At 41.5% G+C, this 23,619-nt stretch overlaps 1 protein-coding gene and 1 long non-coding RNA gene across 2 annotated transcripts in view; one reads left to right on the top strand and one right to left on the bottom strand.

Moving 5' to 3' along the window:
- Adamts12 (ADAM metallopeptidase with thrombospondin type 1 motif 12) overlaps positions 1 to 23,619 on the top strand; it is a 262,599-nt gene that overhangs the window by 202,967 nt on the left and 36,013 nt on the right. Inside the window, exons 18-19 of the mRNA XM_042261410.2 lie at positions 6,510 to 6,720; positions 18,685 to 19,776. Of these exons, the coding sequence (XP_042117344.2) occupies positions 6,510 to 6,720; positions 18,685 to 19,776 (1,303 nt within the window). The remainder of the gene's footprint in view (positions 1 to 6,509; positions 6,721 to 18,684; positions 19,777 to 23,619) is intronic.
- LOC121822718 (uncharacterized) lies at positions 7,524 to 9,105 on the bottom strand. Its single transcript, XR_013044698.1, has 2 exons — positions 8,601 to 9,105; positions 7,524 to 7,716 (listed from the first exon to the last, which is right to left on the bottom strand). It is a non-coding gene; the product is annotated as an uncharacterized LOC121822718 (long non-coding RNA).

The following is a 23,619-nucleotide window of genomic DNA, read 5'->3' as shown; positions in this document are numbered from 1 at the left end:
CAGTCTCCTCTCATGCAGTTAGTTAATCACGCAGCCATGGCAGCCAGAATGGGAGGGCTGATGCACTCACACACATAGGAGCTGGGTGCCAGACAGCCACTGCGCAGTCCCAGCCAGAGCAAAGGTGACATCCAGAGTCAGGTTTTCCTGGGAGCAGATGATCTGTCTGTCTGCAATGCTGCCTGGGTGAGCACATCTGGATGAGCACATCTGGGGGAATAGTTACACCCCAGAGTCTGCTGCTGTGTTGGGAACATAATTTCCTCCAATTCCCTCTAACCAATTTGAAGATTGGACTTGAGGAAGAGAAAAGCCCAAGCATTTTGAGAGATCCTTTAAAAGGTTTTTACTTCAGTTTAAGCTGTGTTTCCCTTTGCTGGTACCTATTTCCTAAGGTACTACTAGGTTTTTCTTTTCTTTTCTTTTGAGGCTATTTCTACACATAGTTAATGCCAGAGGTCCAGCTTGCAGTTGCTAAAGATCAACAAAATTAACAGGTCAAGTCTGAGTTGGCTTGGTTCACACTCAAGCCAATTGCACAGCCTTCAAAAGAGGATGTTAATAAATCCAATTGCATCTTCTCTTCTGCCTCTGAAGTAAAAAGTTTGCCTTTATTTTATATCCAAGAATAGGTGCACATACAAATATACATGCACATGCAACACACAATATATTTAAAATCAGTGCTAAATACATATGACGATTACTTGACACCAGCTAGTTGGTTTTATTAAAATTTATTTAAAAATAATTTTTGTTGTTGTGCTTTGTACATGTAATCCTTTTCTTATAGCTATATTTGTTTATTTTATTATACAGACTTAAATGTTTAGCCAAGGTAACAAGTCACATATGGGTCAGGTGTGGTGGTACACACCTGTAATCCCAAGACTCAGGAGGCAGGAGGAGGATGAGATGGAGCTGAAGGATGGTTTGGGCTACCTAGTAAGACTTACCCCCTCAAAAAAGGAAGGAAGGAAGGAAAGAAGGAAAGAGAAGGAAGCAATGAAGGAAGGAAGTGGAAGAAGGAAGGAAAGAAGGAGGGAAGGGGCAGGGAAGAAGGAAAGGGGGAGGAAGGGAGGAAGACAGGAAAACAAAGAAAGGATACCAACAAAATGAAAATTGATAAGCAACCAGGAAAGTCTAAGATCTATGTTTTGTGCAAATTCATAAAGGGCTTAAAGGGATTTACTTCTTAAAGAAACGACATTAGTGTTGTTCGAATCTTAGATGGTCTTTTAATAAAACCCCTGGTACCAGATATTGGGGTAAAAGCTGAAAGATCAGAGAAGCAGAGCAAGCCACAGCCACCACCTATTACCTCACCAACTCCACGAATCCTCTGAGCCTTCACCCGAAATGGTCTCAGCTGAACTGCTTTAGTTCCTGTTTCCTCACGCCTTATCTACCTTTTTCTGCTCAGCTGTCACTTCTTGGGATTAAAGGCGTGTATATGTCCCAGTACTGGGATTAAAGGTGTGTGCCACCACTGCCTGGCCTTTCCAGTGTGGCCTTGAACTCACAGAGATCCAGACGAATCTCTGACTCCAGAGTGCTAGGATTAAGGGTGTGTGCCACCACGGTCTGGCCTCTTCGTTTAATCTAGTGGCTGGCTCTGTCCTCTGATTCTCAGACAAGCTTTATTAGGGTACACAATGTATCATCACACATTACTTTGATTTTAAAAAATATACATAATAAACAGAGGTTGCTTGGATAGTACTGTGTATTTTTACAGACTCAGCGTAGTAGTCAGTTCCCTGATACGAAGTTCTCATGCATCTTCCTTGGTCATCTGATTTCTGTGATGTCTGGAAAGCTCACATTCATCATCCAGAGCTGTCATTTCTCCCAGCAAAAGGCTTCCACTGTCTTTTTCTTAACTTCTCCAGACAGTTTTTCTTCAGTGATATCTCAGGTTTTAAATCCAATTTCAGCATTTGTTGATCTTCCCCCAAGGCATGTCCAAGACACGTTTTTTTTTTTTTTTTTTTTTTTTAAAGATTTGATCAAAGTGTAAAATTATCTAAACCTTGAAACAAACATGATGCCGCCCATGGCATGGCTTCGGGGACCAGTGCTGCCAAGAAAGGAACTCTTTGGAACACCTGACCACAGGGAGAGGTCATCTGTGTTCCTTCTCCCCAGCTGACTTCTCTCTGACTCTGCTCTTCGGCAGAACAAAGTTCTGCAAGGTTACAGCTATGATCATGCCTATCCCAAGAATTCAATACACATCACAGCTATTCATTCAACCCTGGCAGCTGTGTGTAGGTTTCTCTGCATGAAAGAACAGCGTGGGACTTCAATCAGAGTTTCCCTACTTCAGCATTTTTGAGTTTTTAGGCTGGATTGCTCTTTGTTGTGCAAGACTTTCATATGCATTCTAGGTGATTTCGCAGCATTTCTGGCCTCAGTTGTCTGAGAGTTAGAGAGTGAGGTGACCTGGCTCATAGCAGTCAGAGCTGTCTGAGTGAGCACTGGAAATAGATCGAATAAATAAATAAACTACAGGTAAGAGATGGGCTCAGAGGTTCCCCATCAAGATGGGACCCCATCCAAACCATAGACAAGTATTCCAGGCAAACTAAGGGCTCTTTAAGACACACAACAGTCTCTCTATCTCTGTGCCTTTGTCTATCTCTATCTTTCTCTCTCTTCCACACACACTTTGACAGAAACTTCTACATTATTTATAACTCATACTAAAACAATCGAGTCCATTATTTGGTGAAATATACAGATAAAAATTTACATTCATTTATTTGGCATCGAGAACACCAGTAGTTTCCAATCCTCATGGATTCTTGGTCCTCCATACAAGAGATTCTGGGTTTAGTCAGACATGGGAATATTGATACTTTTTTTTAAATGCTCCCCAAATGTTGATACAATAATTATCTGTGATATAGACTCAGTCCTTTGAATCTTTGCATCATAATGTTAAGAGATTAAGTAACATTTAGTGATTAAAGAACACTCCACACAATGTTTGCTCATTGACCAGTTGTGTGTTAGGTGTTATAAAAAGACATTATACATTGATACTTGTTAAAATGAAGTAACACACCCTTTATTCAACAACATCATGGGCATAGGGATCACTACAGTAGTAATTTACTGTAGCGAAGATATTGATCTCAACACCAAATATAGCATTGACAAGTAGGAGTCTTTATCTGAGTATCAGGGGAAGGGTCAATGGATGGGTAGATACTAATAGAAAACAGAAGGGGTAAAGAAAATATAAGGCTAAGCTGACTTGGCAAAGAACCCAATCAGGTATCAATGATCATCATTAACTTAGATGGACATTCTTATCCTGACTTCTCTGCTAAAAATGGATGTCACAGGGCAGTGCACAGTGTCTAGTCAAAGAGAGTCTCGTCCTTGTCAATGCCATTGAGAAGGAACAGATTTATTTCATTTTATACTTTCACATCATGGTGCATCATTAAAGAAGCCAAAGCAGAAACCTAGAGGCAGGAACTGAAGCAGAGACCATGCAGGGATGCTATTTACTTGATTCTGCACTGTGGCTTGATCATCCTGCTTTATTACACAACTCAGGACCACTTGTCCAGGGGTGGGGAGCACTGTATTCTGGAGCCTGCTATATCAATTGTTAATCAAGAAAATGCCCCCCCCACACACACTTGCCTGCAGGCCAATATGATGGAGGCTCTCTCTTCGCAGGTGACAATAGTTTGTGTCACGCTAACAAGAACTAACCAGCGTGGGAGGATTAAGAGCCAGTGGGGGAAACTTGACCTGGAAGACTGTAACATGAATCTTAAAAGGTCTTATTAATAAAAAGAAACCTGGAGTATAAGGGTAAATGCTGAAAGATCAGAGAGACAGAACAGGCCACAGCTAATCTCACCTGGCCAACTTCTCAGCCGATCCTGTTTCCTCAAACTGGAAGCCTCTGTGTCCTCATCCAAATGGATCTCAGCTGAACTGCTGATCAAAAGCCTAAAAGCTTAACCAGGCTCTAGTTCCTGGTCCTCACACCTTACATACCTTTCTGCTTCCTGCCATTACTTCCTGGGACTAAAGGCATGAGTCACCATGCCTGGCTACTTCCAGTGTGGCTTTGAACTCAGAGATCCAGATGGATCTCTGCCTCCAAAATGCTAGGATTAAAGGTGTGTAAGAGCCATCATTTTCTGGCCTCTATGTCTATCTAGTGGCTGTTCTGTTCTCTGACCCCAGATAAGTTTATTAAGGTACAAAATATATTGGGGGACACAATATCACCACAGAAGACGTTAGCAGGAAAACTGAAGAGTGGATGGTTCTCATTCTAAACTGACAAGATATGTTGGTCTAGCTTGTACTGCTAACGGGATACCACAGACCTAGTAACTTATAAAGAACAGAATTTTATTTCTAATTATTTTAGAAACTGGAATTCTAAGATCAAGGCATCAGCCCTTGGTTTGGTGAGGCCCCTCTTGTTGCGTCTCCACACAGCAGCTGAAAGGGCAAGAGAGGGGAAATGTATCCCCACACAGTAGAAGAGTGAAGGAGAGCAACCCACACGCACAGTTTATAGTAGCGTTCATCCATTCATAAGCACTCTGTCCTTATGACCCATTAGGCTCCACCTCCCAACACTGGTGCATTAGAGATGTAGTTTCTAACTCATGAACTTTAGGCAACACATTTTAATCATGGCACAAGCACACAATCACTCCGTGAGCACTGTGGAGGAAACTCTAGAAAGGGAAAACAGGAAGGGCCATTATCACTCTGTTAAAATACAACTGAAAGCCCTGTAGCAAGTAATTAGATAAATTAGGCTTTCAGTCATCTCAGATTAGGGCCTTTCCAGAATGACATTTTATGTATTTAGCAATCTGCCTTACCTCCCTTGAAAATGTCAGAGGTAGGGCAAAGTAATTAGATTAATACAGTGGGCATTAATTGGCTTTCACATCAGACTGTCAAGTATTAGCTCTTTATTCATACAAGGTAACCAGAATTAAACACCAACGAAGAAATCAGTGATCTTAATTACTTGCTAAGTGAAGAAAATAATAGAATTCAGAAAGAGCTTTCTTCTACAAATTTTAACTTGAGATTAAAAAGTATGAAAACCAAAAAGAATTCTACCCATAGAAAAATAAAGTGTGGTAAATAAAAATAATAGAACAAAGCTTTGTCATCTTTACTATTACCAAAGTTGAATACTGTCCTATGGCCAGGAGGCCTTCTCCAGGTCAAGACTGCAGGGTTTCCCATAATGTGTTATTTTCCTGTGAGAGATAGAAATGTCCCCCTTTATTAGTGCATGGGAACTTATATGGAAGAATTTCGTGTTCACAAGGCAATGGCAGACCCAAATTATACTGGGAGAGGAGACTAGTTCTATTTTCTGTGCTAGAGACGGTTTGCATGGTGATGGAGAAGGAAGAAATGAGAGGATTCCAGTAGGGACCCTGTCATTTTCCAAAGCACTCCACTGTAGTCATTGTTCCCATCCTGGAATGTTCAATTAATCACTCATAAACAAAGAACTTCCCCATTAGCTTGTCCTCAGAGAATCCAAAATATTAATTTACCCAACTGTTTAACTTCTTAGGAATGACTGCGATGGAAGAAATTTTCTTATTTTTAAGTTATTTTTCTCCTTTATCAAATGAGTCAGTGAAACTGGGAACAAGCAGGTTGCAGAAGATTGGAGGCAAAATGAAGTCGATGAGCTAGATTTCACATCACCCGAGTCATACAAGGGGTGTGCTTCTATCTGTCTCATAGTGGTATAAACATTCGACTGAGAGCCATGAGACCTAGAGAATGATTGGATACCATGACTCCATACCTACAGTCAAAATACCAATGCGTCACAAGTGATGGGGGCAGGGGACACCCTGTGCTCTTTACTTTACATGAATTGGTATTTCATTTAATCCATGGTACTGATGAAGGCAGTGCCTCACCAAACAGATGACAGAGGGAAGCTTAATGTTGGTTGAGGTTACACAGCAGAATCTTGGACCTCAATTTTCTTGACTTAAAATCCAAGCCTTTTTTCCCATTAAAAGACATCACTCTTTTAAACAAAATGATATGTGTGTAAATGTTTTGCTTGCCAGTATGTATGTACAGCACTTGTGTGTCTTGCATCCTTGGAGATCAGAATATGGCATTAGGTCCTCTAGAACTGGAGTTACAGATAATTGTGAACTAGAATGTGGGTTCTGGCAGTTGAACCCAGGTCCTCTGAAAGAGCAACGAGTGTTCTATAATACTGAGCCATCTCAGCAGCCCCCAAAAATGTGGTTATTTTTAAGCAACTGCATATGCCAGGATCTTTGCTGGGCTCTGGGGTTTATAATTGGACAATCACACCGACCCTGTCTACAGAAAACACCCACAGAGCCTGCATCATCCCCAGGGATCTCCCAGCTTTATATTACATGCTTGCCTACATTCTCCCCTGGTGGTTGAATGAATGTACATCTCTCTTGGTGATCTCCTCACATGTCCATGTCTGCCTGCAGGTGGTGGGCAGGGGAGTGGGAAGCATGTTCGACGACATGCGGTCCCTACGGAGAAAAAAAGAGAACAGTGCTGTGTATCCAGACCATGGGCTCCGATGAGCAGGCTCTCCCAGCTACAGACTGCCAGCACCTGCTGAAGCCCAAGGCACTGGTTTCCTGTAACAGAGATATCCTGTGTCCATCAGACTGGACAGTGGGCAACTGGAGTGAGGTAAGCTCAGAGGTTGAAGGGACAGTGATATTAGCCTTGCTTCATCAGCCGCTTACTCATTCTTCCAAAAGGACCTAGCATAAAATTGTCTACTATACAGCATCCACCATGTCTAGCTTGCGTCCTGCATTTCCTGTTCCCAGCCTTCCAAGAGCACATCCTCCCTCACTGAGTGGGCAGCTATGTACTAGGGGTCGGGTGGATCTCACTAATCCAGGCTCGTGTCAGCTAATCGATTCATTATTAGGATATCGGCTGACCTGTTGTTAAGCTATTGTAGCAGACCAAAGCCACACACACACACATACCACAGCCCCCAAAGCCAGTCTTTAAAACACTTGGCAGTTCACTGTTGTAGTTAATCCAAAGGAGGGTTACTCTGGTGGCAAAATGAAGAATGCACTTGATTGAGAAACTGTTCAAATCATTCATCTACTCAGCATGCATTTGGGATATCTGTTAATAGTTCACAAATTCAAATTAGTATCGCATTTTTCCCAAATTAACTTGATCTAATTCTCGGGGTATAATTGGAAATCAGAGGGCTTAGAGGTTATGGGGGGGGATGGGCTTTAATGTTCAGTGTCACCGTGATGTCTGGATCTGTTGGGCTTTGCTCTGCCCCAGGGTGACTGGAGAGAGACAAGCTCTTCTTTCCTCAAGCTACCAAGTGTCTCCAAAGACTTTGCTTCCACTTCCCTGTGTGCATTTCTGTTATGACCTAAGGAACAGCCAGACAATAAATGACCTTTATAAATGAACACATCAGAATTTTGAGGACAATACTGACTTCTTTGTATGTGTTTTTTTAGAAAAAAATTGCACATATTTATTGTGTACGTATACACATGCACTGTGCACACTTATTGAGGACACAGAGGAACTGTGAGCAGCATTAGTAGGTTCCAGGGATCAAACTCAGGTCATGAGGTTTGGTAGCAAGTGCCTTGACATTCTACTGGTTCCTGTGCAATTTCTTGAGAAGCTGCAAACTTCCTATAATGATGAAAAGAAATTTTCAGAAGCTTTCCTGAGGACTTATCTTCAGGGAAGTGGAAAATATTTGGTGCAGAAGAACATTATAGAAAAATAACTAGAATGAACATTGATGAATAAATAAGCAACATACTCAGTTAAGATAAAATATTTGTGAAAGTGTTTTATGAATAAAGATTTCTTGTGTGGCTTATGAAGAAGAAGTCTAAATTTTACATCAATGAAATTATCTTTTCTGAAGATACTTATTTGAAATTAGAGTATTCATGTGAGTCAAACGTCCTTGATAGCCTTCCCAAGAGAGTTTCTTTAACAGATAATCATAGTTGGGATCGTTTAACTTCTAGTTCTGTACAGGATGTTCTAGTAGGTATGTGGACTACAGCAAAGAAATGGAATTTATGGTCTCCAGACTATGAAAACTTCCTTTCAGGGGATGAAAGAGTTGGGGCAGAAGAGGGGAGGTGGGCAGTAGAGAAAGACCTCGGAGGATGCATGTAACAATAATATGTCTAGCAGCTAATATAAGCACATTATGGATTTGTGCACTGATACATCTGTGCACTTCAATGGCAAGTAAAAATATCCTCCCCGCTATTCTTGAGAAGAAGCAATCATAGCGTGCATTTGGCCTGACCTGTTCACCACCAACCTAGACTGCTATAAATTACAGTGTTGTCAAAATAAGGCTGACTGGGGTATTGTGATGGACCTATTAAATTTGTTTACCAAAAAATGTGTTGGCTGCATCCAAAACACTTAATAATTCTTGTCATGTAGAATTTACTAATTGCCAGAATCCAGGGCTTCCTCAAAAGACTGTAATTACAGATTTGGCCGAGGAGACCTTCCTGCACCCATGTGTGCAGCACATAATAACCCACCTTAGCTGGAAAGGAAGAGACCAAAAATGTTGGCACGAGGTGACCAGTACTAGTGTTGGTGGTTCCCAAAACAGGCCATTGTGGAGCTGATTGACAGTACATGTGGAGTCCCGTTTCTAGCTTCCTCTTGCAGTGCTGAGCGGGAGTCAGGCTGGCACCTTTATTAGGAGATGTAGGCAAAGTGCCCTGTAGGTAAATCAGCATCAGTAGATTCATTGGATAGATGTTTTCCCTCCTTCCGTTGTCTTGATAATAACCCTCAATGAACTTTGCTGAAATAGATAAAAATAAATGTCTTTGACATTCTAACAATGCCAAGATACCTTTGTAGAGTTTTATGTGTATGTATTTTTATTAAAATTTTACATATATAGTTTATCTAGCTTTCTTTCTTATTAAAATAAAATCTTTTCCATACAATATACTCTGATGACAGTTTCCTCTCCCTCAATTCCCCAACATCCTTCTCCCCTCCTCTCACCCCAATTTACACCCTTTCTCCTTAGAAAACAAGCAGGCATGTAAAAAGAAAGTAAAATAAATAGGACACAGCAAACAGAAGCATATATGTGTGTGTGTGTATGTATGCATATATATGTATGTATGTGTGTATGTGTGTGTATGTGTGTGTGTGTGTGTGTGTGTGTGTGTGTGTGTGTGTGTGTGTGTGTGTGTGTATGGTTTTTCGAGACAGGGTTTCTCTGTGTAGCTTTGTGCCTTTCCTGGATCTCACTCTGTAGTCCAGGCTGGCCTCAAACTCACAGAAATCCGCCTGCCTCTGCCTCCCGAGCGTATATTTTGATCATACTCTTTCTTCTCCCCCAACTCCCAGATCCTCCCCACCTCCCTACCCACCCAACTTCACGTTCTTGCTCTCTTTCTCTCCCCTGAAACAATCATAAAAATAAAAAACAGAGCTCAAAACAAACAAACAAACAAACAAATACCCAATAAGGCAAAACAAACAGCACACACAGAAAAATGTGGAGTTTGCTTTGTGTTGGCCAACTCCTCCTGGGCATGGTGCCTTCCCTCAAGTGCGGTGGATACACCCAGTGACACACCATTGGGGAAAACTGATTTCCCTCTCCCAGCAGGGATCAATCACAAACAACTTCTTGTTTAGAGGTGGGACTTTGTGCCTGCCTCCCCTTCTCAGTTCTGAGATTCTTATCTGGTTGGAACCGATACAGGTCCTGTGCACATTGCCAGTCTCTGTGAGTTCATACAGGCATCAGTCCTGTTACACCTGGAAGACACTGTCTTGTTGGAGTTATCCAGCACCTCTGGCTCTTTCTGCCTCCTCTTTGACATACATCCTTGAGCTTTTGGAGGAAGGACTTGATAAATACATCCCATTTAGGGCTGAGTGCTCTCACTCTGTATATTGCCCAGCTGTGAGTCTCTGTGTTAATTACTATCTACTGCAAGAAGCAGCTTCCCAGAAGAGGATTGAGTGGTGCACTGATCTAGGGTATAGCAATATGTCTATTAAAAACATTTTATATAATATACTTTGATAATATTCTTTCCCACTCCCCATGAAAAGATGATAATCATGATTCTTGGCCCACAGTATTTGTCATCAGAACTTTGCCTTGATACCTACATTGTTTGAAGCAGAGAAGTGCTCTAGATCTACTTTGGTCTGCACTGAGCTGTGGATTTGCTTAAGTATGAGATAACTTGGCCAAAACTCCAAAACTGAGAACTCCTAGGTTTCTGTTGAATGGTCCTCCCTGCGACTCCCAAGATGGAAAGAGAAAAAGCAAAATTCATGAGATGCCCAAATCAAGGTTCCTCCATTAACCTCTCATAAAGAGAAAGTAGGTTCTGCCATGGCAGGCCAATACATTCAATTCTGAGAAACAGTGAGTGGTTTGGAGGGGGCTTCTCCTCTCTGCTCACCCTAGGAAACCCTTTCTTATTTCCTGGTCTCTCCAGCCACTGTTTCCCACCCCACCCCAAACTGAATTCATTCGCTTGACAACCACCTTAATTTCAAACCTTGCCAAGGACCTTGTCTTGCTTTGACTCCACCTAGTTTTTTAGCCCAGAGAATGGCAACTCTATTTATTGTAAAGAAAGGCAGATTATCCACGTTTTTGTGTCTCCCATTTTTTCCCTCAAGCGCTACACTTCCGTGGCTTGCTGTGTGAGAGACAGTCACTCTAGTGATGGGTTTGTGGTTACTAGATCACAGCTCCCTTGCTTTAAATCTTGGCTCTACCACATGTTAGATTTAATCTCATTTTCTTTTCATTGTTCTCATTACCCATAACATAGCAACAGTTGAGGCTTTTATACTTTCTCAAGTATAGATGAATTCATATTTCCAAGTTCTTGTAAGCACAGGACCTACCTAGCAAAACTGCTAGAAATATTAACAGTGGCTAAACATTCGCTCATATGGTAGAGGGATGGACACACCAATAATGTCACCTGTCATTTGTCAAATGCTTTCCCTGACTGTGTAGGCTATTTTGTTTAATCCTTAAAATACCTCTAAAGGTTGATAGCAGTTCGTTAACTTTCATTTTACAACTTGAAAACTCAAAATATAAGCCTTAAAGTTGCTTCTTAGACAAGAATTCAATAAATGATGAGCTGAAATTCATATCCATCTAGCATTTGAAGGCAATCTCTGAGTGGTAGAAGAGTAAAGCTTTATTTTGGTCGACACTAGGTCACTTTTAAACCACCCTCCTATGTGCTTGGTGTATATACTGCCTAAGCGAGCATGTTTATTCAGCCTGGTTTTTGTATGGGTTGATGGATAGTTGCAGCTGTTCATTGATTTGATTTAATATTAATATGCATGCAGCACACATGGCATTTCTTTAATCCACATGTAAGTGTGTGTCTAAAGGGCTTCTTGTTTCAGGAGAATTTTAGGTTATTTACAGTCAAAGGCTCTACATATTCCAGTGGTGAAATAAAAATTATGGTCATAACTAGGAACAGAGATCATGATCTAAGCATGAAGCCCAGATGGTTACTGTTTTGCAGTTTGCAGTTTAGCCTCGAGCATTAGGCAACTAAAACAATATAGTAGGTACCACATTCTTTCTAGGTGATAGACAAAGTACACACCCATATTGTGTCCATATTATAAATGATTGCCAAATATGTGGTGTTTTGTCTGTTTATCTGTGAACCAGCCCTCTCTTGCTAAGCAAACATCTCCAAAACTTTAAAATTTATTTTAAAATTAATTCTTGCTAGGTTAGCCAAGCTAGATTCTGACTCTTGACCTTCTTGCACTACCCTCTTGAGTATCTGGGAATACAGATGTACCTCCCTACACTCACCTTATGTCAGGATTTTAGTCTTGGATCCAAGATATAGAGAATGGTTCATTCATAGGCTCTGTGAAAAGCTGTACCATGTTTTTACATGGATGGATGGATGATGGATGGATGGATGGATGGATGGATGGATGGATGGACAGACAGGAAACCCTTCAAAACACCATGTAATTAGTAAATGTGTCTTTCTTTATGCATCTCAAACAAGAAGGGAAGCAGAAGATCCCAAAGAACCACTCAGACTCTATACTGCATAAACTCACAGTACCATCTTAGGTAAATTATTTCACTTCATAGGCTTCAGTTTCAGCAACTATAACCCAGTATGTTTTTTCTCTTGTTAGAGAGACATTGTAGGTGGTGATTTTCTAGATTTTTCCAACCCTAGAAATTTCTAATTGTGTGATCTTAAGCTAATATTAACCCACTCTAACTCTTTCCTCATTTCTATTACTGTAAGGATTGAATAAAATAAATCATGTAAGTACCAACCATATTGCCTGAAAAATAGTGTGTGCCACTAAATGATGACTTTAGTATCTGACAAGACAAGGCTGACTTCCTGTGTTACTCTAATTTTGCAATCTTTGTCCCTCAGAGGTATCCAGAGCCCCAAAGGAATTGACCTATGGTCACCTTAAACTACCTATCCTTTAACTCAGGGCCCCCTTAATTCATAAAGCACTATGAACATGCTTCATAGCACCTTCCAGTTTTTCAAAACTCACCATAAGTGACCTAACAACAAATGAATGTGTTACTTTCAAAAACTCAAAAGAATATTGGAAGTCAACCATATGTATATTAGTAGCAAAATAGCCTAATTTTTCAGGTGAAGAAACTGTAACATAGAGATGCTTACAAACATGTTCAAGTCATATGGCTACCAAGTGATGAAGCAGGCTTTGAATGCAGGCAGCTAAGATTCTACATTGAGTACTGTCATATATTTCAAGTATCTATGAAATGCAGCAATATGGCAGTTCCTAGAATTCATAAGAAACATATTCTGTTTGGAAACAACTTGAGAGTCATCTTTCTCACTTTGCTGGAATTCACAATATACATAATGATTGCTGAGATCTGAGTCTCTCAAAATGAAATGACTTAGTCTCACCAAATAATTGTAAAATCAAAAGAAAAAATGTTTCAGTTGGTTTCTACAGCAATATGCTGCCTCTCACTTGAGGCTAGAAATGCATTGGTGTGCATCTGATGAGAAATAAAGTAGCCATATAAAAGCAGATGTGCTTAGGGTCTAGGAATATCTTTAATCTGCCCTTCCTGTGTCTGACCAAAACACTTAAACAGATGAATAAATCAGTCAATCAACCACGTTTCTAGTGGTCTATGAAGTGAAATCTTTTTTTAAAGGTGTTATAATATCATGGCGGCCATATATCCACCATAGGTCTGATGGTTTGGATGAGAATGACTCCCATAGGCTCATATGTCTGAAGGCTTGCTCCCTAGTTGGTGGAACTGTTTGGGAAAGATTAGGAGGTGTGGCTTTGTTGAAGAGATGTGGCCTTGCTGAAGGAGGTATGTCACTAGGAACAGGCTTTAAGATTTCAAAAGCCCACACTATGCCCCCAACCCTGATGCCTCGTAACTGTGGATCATCATGTAAATTCTCGGCTATTGCCCCAGCACCATGCCTGTCTTCCTGCTGCCATGCTCATAATGATCACAGACTCTAACCCTCTGGAACTATGAGACCCAATGAGCATTTCGTAAGTTGACTTGGTCATGGTATCTTGTCACAACAGTAGAAAAGTAACTAAGAAAATGGGTTAAAGGAAGAAAAATTTATCTTAGCTCACAGCTTTTTTTGTTTGTTTGTTTTTGTTTTTATTTTTGTTTTAGTCCATTATTTTTATTTCCACAGCAAGGAGTAACATCCTGTAGGAAGAGCCTTGTGAAGAACGATGTTCACTTTATGGTATTTAGGAAGCAGTCATAGGAAGAGGTTAAGGAAAAACACACCTTTCAAATCCTGGACTTGGGATCTGCTTCCTACAACCAGGACCTGCCTTCTACTCAATATCGCCTCCCAACAATGCCATGCTACCATAAGCCATTAAGGTGTTTTTCCATTGGCTAGATTAAAGCAGCCACAGTCTAATCACTGCCCAGTGAATGGATTCACCAGGTTGGAACCAGGCTTCCCCATAGGATCCTTCTGGGGAAACACTTCAAATCCAAGCAGTGACAAACACAGTTAACTAAACAGGCCAGATATTAATAGTCAGAAGTGAGTTGTCAATGGTTCTTCGAAATGAAGGCGTGGCAGCAAACACCAACACCAAGAAAGTACATGTGAAGTCCTGCAGGTGTTCCTGCTAACAGAAAAGAAAGCATGGAGCGACAGGAGACATTTCCAAGCTTACCTCCAATATTCTTAATTAAGGTTTCAAGCGCTCCTGTGGCTTGATGCTCTGACCTGCATTACTTCTATGGGCCTGGAGTATCTGCAAATGCTAACATCTCAGTTTCTTCCAAACATGGCAGCCTATGTTCTTCTGGTTCCTGGGGAATATACCTAGGCACTCCCGTTTGCAAGAGCTACTCAGAAAGTTGGCTTCCAGCCCTGCTAAGTCTCCTTTATTGTATCTGTTTGTAATCATCTCAGATACAGAGTTACTTTCTTAGAGTTTCCCTAAGAAAATCTCACAAACTAGCTGGCTGATACAAGGGGAAATGTCTAGTATTACAGTTTAGAAGGCAGAAATTCTAGATCAAGATGTCAGGAGGGCTAACTTGCTTCTGAAGTTCTGTGAGGGAGAACGACCTCATGCCTCCTTTTCCTTGTTTCTGGTAGTTTCCTAGAAACCTTTGGGCTCCTTTGATGTGCAAGTGAACCACCACATCCACCTTCATCTTCCCATGGTATTCTTCCCACAAGATGTTTCTCAGCCCCAAATTTCCCCTTGTATAAGAATATTGATCGTACAGGGTTAGCACCCACTCTAAAAGCCTAATTTTTAGTTGATTTCCATTTAAAAGAGCTGTCTCGTAATTAGATCACATTCTGAGATAGAAGGTGATTTGACCCTGACTCTTTTGGAGAGGAGAGGGGGTACACACTAACTCATAACATGTAATGTTTTAGCTTATGTTCAAACATGATTTTTGGTATAAAGCCCAATCATTCACTTATAAATTCCCGTGACATAGAGAAATGTTTTATGTATAAAATACCAGCTGTTTCTCACAAAGCCCCTATAGCTCAAAGCCTCTGCTGAGTTCCCACTGGGTGTTTGAATGGACTCACTCAGTGCCATACCTCTGTGCCACCAGTGAGCTCCTTTTGCTGTTGTGCCCCTCGGGTAGGTGGAGTTGACCAACTTAACAGCAGGCTTCTTTCTCATCGGGCTTTCTCCAGAGGCTTTGATCCAGGAGTGGTAACTAGAGCGGGCAAGATAACTCCCAGAGAGGGCACAAATAGAATGAACAAATAGCAAGCTACTTGCCTGGTACAGGGTTCAAAATGATAAGGTCAAGGCATAGGATAATCATAGCTGAAAGTGATTGTGAGAATTCCAAAAGTGCCAATTGAGATGTGCTTTAAGTACGCGTCACACAGTTGCATTTATCTCATCTGAAGGGCTTGACAGCTCCTGAAGAGATAAACGCTGTTAGAAAGAGCTCCGGGCTGAATACAAAGAGGCACTGTTTGTTCTGGTGGCTGTGAGAAAAGGCAACTTCCTGTTTGGACTCAATGTACTTGGTAGATAGCATGGTCCTGTTGGGCACAACATGCCCTGTGATAAGGATGGCTAAGGAATGGCCACCGAGGGAACTTGGAAGAGTGGGTATCTCCTGGATAAGGAAAGTTCTTATGGGTATGCCAGAGAACATATGTGTCCATCACAAGCCTGGGTTTCCATGACTGAAGCTTTGAGCTCATTGAGAATGAAACTAATGGGTGACAATTAGACTTTTCAAGCAGAGTCAAAAATCGGGGGAATCTTACTTATAGGAAATGTCTAGCTTTTAAAATGTCCACCACTATTCCATTTTTTTTACGTATCAATTTTGATGGTTTAAGATGGAACTGACTGTAGTGGGTAGCCATTCCAGCTTGGTTCTGGAAGTTCCAACCCCCATTGAGACTCTGGCAACTGTCACGCCTACGAGGCGGGGCGAGGGGAGGCGCCTGGGGACCCGAGAGCTGGATGGGCCAGCCCGCTCTGGGCGCTCTCTCGGTGCCGGAACGCTGACCAGTGCAGATTGACTGTGCAGAGCTCCGGAGAACACCGCTGGACTGCATTACACCTTCCCCAGACCCTGCGACCTACCCATTACTTAATTTGTGAGTTACGCCATTAAATAAATATCCTTTTAACTACGTGGAGTGGCCAAAATAATTTCTCCAATAACTGACCAAAAATGCATGTGATTGTGCTTGGTGGAAACAAAGTAAAGGAGAAGATTTTTTACACCAATAGGACTTGAGGAAGCAAGGAACTTAAGCTAAAATAAAATACAGCTTATAGGTGACAATTTTTTTGCAGTTATTTCTTTTTTCCATAATTCAATGTGGTGGAGGCAGAGAGCATATACTTCAAAGTTTTTTTATTAAAAGAAATTGAGGTGTATTGTGCACTTTCACATCCCCACAGACATTAGAACTCCTACAAACCAAAACAACCCAGAAGGCTGGGGGAAGACGTAGACGAATTCCCTTATGTTGTTATATATTCCGATGCCTCTTGGAGAGAAAAGTTGCAAGAGAGGCCACATGCACTGGAGACCATTTGGTATTAGCTCTATTTGTGAATCCATGCTGAAAGCAAAAGACGGCCTGTGAGGAAATGTATGCAGGCACAAACTGAAACTTACTTCGTTGCATTTATAATTTTTTATAATGTGAAAGTTTGCAAATCCAAGGTGATGAGAGATGGATAAATTGAATGGGCCATGGAGTGTCTTCATATTCAAAAATGACAGGAATCTGGGATAAAGCAAAAAGAAAAATAGCTCCAGCTTGCTCTTGTTAGGCTCCCAGTGCATTTTAGAGGGAGCCACAGAATCAGCAGAAGATGTTTCCTAAGTGACAGCTTCATTGTTGGTGGGAAATAGTGTGTTGCCTGGTGTGTAAAGCCCAGTTCCCACCGTAGATTAGCCCTGTAACGACCGACCAGCCCCGGGACGGGGCATTTGAGTCCTTTACTAACAGTGCCCTGAGCCCAGTCTGTACTTGGTACTGCCTTGACTCCACAGCCTTCTGCAGTCAACGGTGCTTCTTGCTTTCAAATGAGCCAATTCCCCAGAGCTATTATGCATCTTGAGTGATTGTGCTTGACTGAAACAAAATAAAGGAGGAGATTTTTTACACCAATAGGACTCGAGGAAGCAAGGAGCTTAAGCTTTAAAAAATGCAAAAGCTTATAGGTAACCATGTCCCCATCCCTGTTTTTTTTTTCCACCAAATAAAACAAACACTTCGCAAATATGTACAGTGATCAAATATCTTAAGAATTATCCTGACATGTAGTTATGAATAAGAAATACCCCAGCCTTTGGGTTACTCTTCCAACATCACAAGCACTGGGCAATTCACTAAGCAAAGTCCATGGATCTGTGTTGCCCTGGGCTTTGGTGGAGAAGAGAGCATGCTAAATAAAGCTGACTTTTTACATTGGTTGATCTGCAGCCTTTCAAGTAGGTTCTGGAGCCTTTGGCTCCTCTCTTGCAGAGAGAGGAATAACCACCCTTGCCTTGTAAATCTTGCAGAGATGTTGCTAATATCACACAGAATAATGGCTATGAGGCTCTGTGAAATCCATGGAGAATTATGCAGGCATACCCTGAAGAAACCCACTTTGACTTCAAGGATAGCAGATAGAGAATATAAATCAGTGGAAAATGGGCAGCAAAGGGACCTGAATGGTGCATGTTACAGCACTAGCTACTGGTTAGTTGAATTAACATGTCATTAGGCCAAGTAAAAATGGAGCCGTTTGGTAAAAGTACAGACCTTTCAAAGTAACTGATTTTCCTATGTTACATAGTAACTATGTATGATTAACAGTGATACAGCTGGATGAAGGCAGTTTTCCACTGAACTGTGAGGATGGCATGCCCTGTCCAAATTGCCCCCCACAAAGGCAATCTAGATGCCTGTCCTTCAGCAAACCTTCCAGAATGTAAAATGAAATTGGGATGGGAGAAACGCCACTTTCTCAGTGTGCATATTAATGTCACACTAATGGGAGATCCAAATTCTTTGAGAAAGGATATTTTCCACCTTTGATTAGCTTCTCATTTTTCAAGTTCAGGGAAAAAAAAAACACTTAGAATATAAGTGTATTTGAGTGTGGTGATTATCTAGCTTTTAATGTAATTCTACCTGCCGTAGATAAATGACCTTGACACCTGGGAGAAACTCCATGAATTCTAATCATTGTTTTCTAAATATAAACGCTTTGATATAACTAGTTTAGTGCAATCTCGAGCATCTGAGAACATTTTGTATTAATTTAATCGCATTGTAGCCCTAAGAAAGAGATCCCCTGAGTGATTTAACTTAATGCTCTCCTTATACATGGTAGTGCCCAGTTTTCAAGACCCAAAGAGCCTTCAGTTTGATGTATCATGGTTTTTGTCTTTTATCTTGGAGACCCTGGCTGGTCTCCAAGAGACAATGTAAAACTAAAAGCATAGAAACCAAATGGAGATGCTACATTAGCTGCACAATTCATCACCCCTCGGCATGGCCATGAGAAGAAGCATCTTTTCCCACTAAACTAACACTTCTCTCTCTTTTCCAGTGCTCCGTCTCCTGCGGCGGCGGAGTGCGGATTCGCAGTGTCACCTGTGCCAAGAACCACGACGAACCTTGCGACAAGACACGGAAACCCAACAGTCGAGCTCTGTGTGGCCTCCAGCAGTGCCCGCCTAGCCGCAGAGTTCTGAAACCCAGCAAAGACATAGCTCCCAGTGGGAAAAACCCACCAACATCCGAGTACGACCCCTTCAAGCCCATCCCTGCACCCACATCCAGGCCCATGCCACTGCCCACGCCCACAGTGCCTGGGTCTTTGAACACAAGCACCACGGCAATCAACAGCCTTGGCCCCACTGTGGCACCCGAAGATGGGACAGGATGGCAGAATACTTCAACCCAAGCTAAAGAGGACTCCCGCTACCTTACTTCCTCTGGAAGCACTTCCCAGGGCCCCTTTACTTCTGTGAGTATCCAGCCCGATGATGACAATGTTTCTAGTTCAGCTGTAGGTCCCACTTCAGAGGCTGACTTTTGGGCAACAACAAGTGATTCCGGCTTATCATCTAGCAATGCTGTGACGTGGCAAGTAACCCCATTTTATGACCCCTTGACCACGGATCCGGAAGTGGAGATACACAGTGGCTCAGGGGAAGGCAGTGACCAGCCTATGAACAAGGATGAAAACAACTCTGTGATATGGAACAAGAGCAGGGCACCTGAGCACGCGTCTTCCATGGAGAGGAATGCAGAAATACCACTCGGACCTCCACCAACATCTTACGTCGGGGAAGAGACTTCATGGCCTCCCTTCAGCACAGCGATGAAAGGCTCACTACCTGACTGGTCCCTTAAAAACGAGACACCCAGAGCTGAGGGGATGATCACTGAAAAAACAAGGAACATTCCACTCCCGCCTGGAGGAGGCCATCAGCCAACGCCCTCAGAAAAGTTAGGAAACCATGACCACTTGGCCTTGCCAAACGATACAAATCCAAACCAAGGCTCTGGGCCTGTCCTGACGGAGGAAGATGCATCAAGTCTGATTGCCGAGGGATTTCTGCTAAATGCTTCCAATTACAAGCAGCTTATGAAGGACCCCAGCCCTGCACACTGGATTGTTGGAAACTGGAGTAAAGTAAGATTTTCCGTTCCCTATCTCAGACCTCATTCTATATGGAAAATATCTAGCAATGGTATATTGTGAAAATTCTGAAATGAATTTACATTAAAATGTTGTCTAATTGGGCATGGAGGCACGCATTTATAATCCTAGCCCTTGAGAGGCTGAGGCAGGTGGATTGTGAGTTGAATGCCAGCCAGCCTGGGCTATAGAGCGGATTTGGAAACCAGTTTGGTTACATAAGATTCTGATGAAATATAAGAAAAAGAAAGAAAGAAAGAATAGGAATGGAAAGAATGGAGGAAGAGGGAGGGAGGGAGGGAGGGGAGGAAGGAACAAAGTAGAGAGGAAGGGAGAGAGGGAGGGAGGGAAGGAAGGAGGGAAGGAAGGAGGGACAGAAAAAAAAATAATGACAATTACAACCATCTCTACGCCAACTCCCCAAATGGGAAGGAGAAGAATAAATATATTATTTATAAAACAATGCATACATACAAGTATATATTTATACATTATCCATAAATACTAAAGAGAAGACATACAATGAGACACAGTGAGAAGTCTCTATCAGGAGACCTGAGCCAGTCAGTGTGTGAGCATGGAGAATCCAGTCATCTTTCTGTACCTGGTGCCTAAGCTGTAGGCTGATATGTCTAGGGTGGCACATCTCTGGTGTCCCTTACAGCTGTGTGCTCCAAAGGTCCTAGGATGATGACCTGTCCTCCCATTCCATTCAGAAAGCTAATGCTCAGACTTCAGTTAAACTTGTAAAGTAATCACGATTAGAATGGATATCTGAGACAAAATCTCAAAAAGAATTATATCACTTACTATGTCAAATTTTATATCCAAGTACACATATTCTATTCTATTATCAAGGGATATACGTCCTTTGATTTTTATTTGAATACTTAGTATCTTTTACTTGTGTGGTCAAAACAAGCTTGAGAGGAAATACCTACCAAAGGGCCCCCTTTCTACCTGTGATACACTTAAACTGCTTTATTAATATGTATTACATATCACAAACATTACCTGATTATTATAGAGCTAGGCACCCACCTTCATTATCTAATTATTTTTCTTTGAGTGGCCTCATTAAAAAAAATCACTATGGTTCACTAAAAGAATTGTAATATCTAAGAAGAACTAAGCATTATAATAAAATTTTGGCCCCTACTTTCAGGCTTTAGAAATTTGACCAGATATTTGTTTTTTTATTTGTTTGTTTCTCTTTATTTCTACAACTAGTGACATCCTTTTGAGGCACTGAAATGATTTCTTACCTATTTTAAATTTGAAATTCAATAAAAGTTTAGTATATGAACTTATAAAATAATGTAGCCACAAATTCAAATAATTAAGGGGTTTTTTTTGTTTTTTTTTTTTTGTTTTTTTTTTTTTTTTCGAGACAGGGTTTCTCTGCGTAGCTTTGCGCCTTTCCTGGAGCTCACTTGGTAGCCCAGGCTGGCCTCGAACTCACAGAGATCCACCTGGCTCTGCCTCCCGAGTGCTGGGATTAAAGGCATGCGCCACCACTGCCCAGCGAAGGGTTTTTTTTACAATTTATGTCTTATTTTATTTTCTAAAGCAAGCTAATCTAGGGCAGTTAATTAAGAATAGCATCTAGTATATAATAGCTGTGACTATAAGAACAAGAATACAGTTAGAGCAATTTACAAGGTATGCTGACTTCCAGAACCTTCTCACATATGGTCTCCTGTTATTCTCACATGGGCTGTCCTAGAGAATGGATGATGTCTGTCTCATATATGCTGATTTTACAAGTAGGAAACATAAAATGCCAATGGCTAAGTGACTGTCCTAAAACTCACTTTTCAATGTGATAATGAACTTTCTTTTTTCACCATAACCCTGTCTCTATGCCGAATTCTGGCACCAACTTACAAAGTAAGGGTGTAGCATTCTTTGGTGCAAATTAACCAGACTCAGTGGATCATGGTACTGACTTTACCAGCAACATATGGGTAAATTCAATACTTTAAAAGTTTCTGTGCCAAATCTGTACTTATTTGCATTTGAACTATCTGTATGTTCTGTTTCTAAAGTGAGTTGCTACATTTTTCATTGGTGAATCAACATCTTATCTCTATTTGCAAAAGTCCAGCTTCCGAGAGATGTTTATACTCATAGTAATCTGATATATTGAAGTGTATTAATGTGTCTCCTAAGCCGAGCTTTTTTAGTCATATTCCTATCTAATAAGTTCTGAAGGGGTGTAAGGACAAGAGCAGATGGTGTGAGCTTAACCACATGTGAAGATGTATTAGAAATAGGATTTTAAGCTAATTAGCATGAGTTATCTACTACAATACTTACTTCAGCCCAAGATGGTTAATGACACACCAGAGATGAGGCGGAGAGAGGTTAAGTAACTAAAATCACACCCACTGAGTGAAGGAGCAGGGATTTGAACTCAGATGGACAGCTGAGAACCTGCAATCCTTCCCTTTGCAAATCAGAAAATATTACTGTCGCTTGGCTTTGGTTTTAGTTGCTGTTCCCTTGCTCATATTATATATAAAAGCAATGTCAGTTATGTGATTACCATAAGTTGACAGATGAGACGATAGTGCATTCCACAAGAAAGGATTTTTTAATAACAGAGGACACCTTCTAGCTACTTTTAGAGCCACAAAAACAAATGTCCCCTAAGATATCACCCATTGATTCAGTGTAGAAATCTTAAAATAAATTTAACTTTCTCAGGGTTTCTTAGAATGATTTATTTTCAAATTGCATTCTCGAAACGTGTCTTTCTAAAATCACGCCATACCCCTAAGAAGCAAGAGGCTGCTATCTTCCTGTGCCAAAGCAGTCAGTGGGTGTGGCCTGAACTGATGAAGTTTAATTCAAGGTGCCTCTGAGATGTCTAGGTATAACTAATGTGCTTTTGTGTGTATGGGTCTGGGGTTCTTGAAGAAGGTAATAACTAAGGAGAGTACTTGGCAGCCATGATCCATGGGTGGTAGTTAGAGCCTTGAAAATGAGTGAGGTTACCCCAAAACTACCTGTACACTGCAAAGGCCTGTGACCCAGGAGTGAAACCCTAGAGAGCACTCATGTTTTAAAGAGGCGGCTAAGAAAGAAATCCCATTGGGGAAGTCTGGTAAGGAATAATCTGATATGTAAGACTTACGAGAAGAAATACGGCACTGTTTATAATTAGGAATGTGTCAACTGTAGACCTTTTACACTTGATCATTGGCGGGTCACGGATGACTTTGGGGAGGACAGGCTTAGTACTTAGATGGAAGCTGCAGTATGAAGGGAGAATCGCTTAGGAGGCCAGCCTAGTAACTGGGGAGAGCCATACACTAGGATTATTAGTAATGATTGACAGCCCTCCTCAGCCCAGAAGGTAATATAAAAGATTTTTTAAAAGGCACCTGTGGACCAGCGGTGGTGGCACATGCCTTTAATCCTAGCACAAAGGAGGCAGAGGCAGGCGGATCTCTGAGGCCAGCCTGGTCTACAAAGTGGGTTCCAGGACAGCTGGGGCTACACAGAGAAACCCTATCTTAAAAAACAAAGAGGGCTGGAGAGATGGCTCAGAGGTTAAGAGCACTAACTGCTCTTCCAGAGGTCCTGAGTTCAATTCCCAGCACCCACATGGTGGCTCACAGCCATCTGTAATGAGATCTGGTGCCCTCTTCTGGTCATACATGCTTTATACAAAATAAATAAATAAATCTTAAAAAAAAAAAAACACAAAGAAACAAAGGTGCCTGTGATTCTAGCACTCATGAGACAGAGGCAGGAAGGCTATGAGTTCAAAGCCCTCTTGGGCTACATAGCAAGTTCCAGGTCATCCTGGGCTGTATGATGACATGTGAT

Source organism: Peromyscus maniculatus, chromosome 15 (assembly GCF_049852395.1).
Source record: "Peromyscus maniculatus bairdii isolate BWxNUB_F1_BW_parent chromosome 15, HU_Pman_BW_mat_3.1, whole genome shotgun sequence".
Taxonomy (NCBI): Eukaryota; Metazoa; Chordata; class Mammalia; order Rodentia; family Cricetidae; genus Peromyscus; species Peromyscus maniculatus.
The sequence above is the reverse complement of the archived record's forward strand: the minus strand, read 5'-3'. Positions and strand labels throughout refer to the sequence as shown.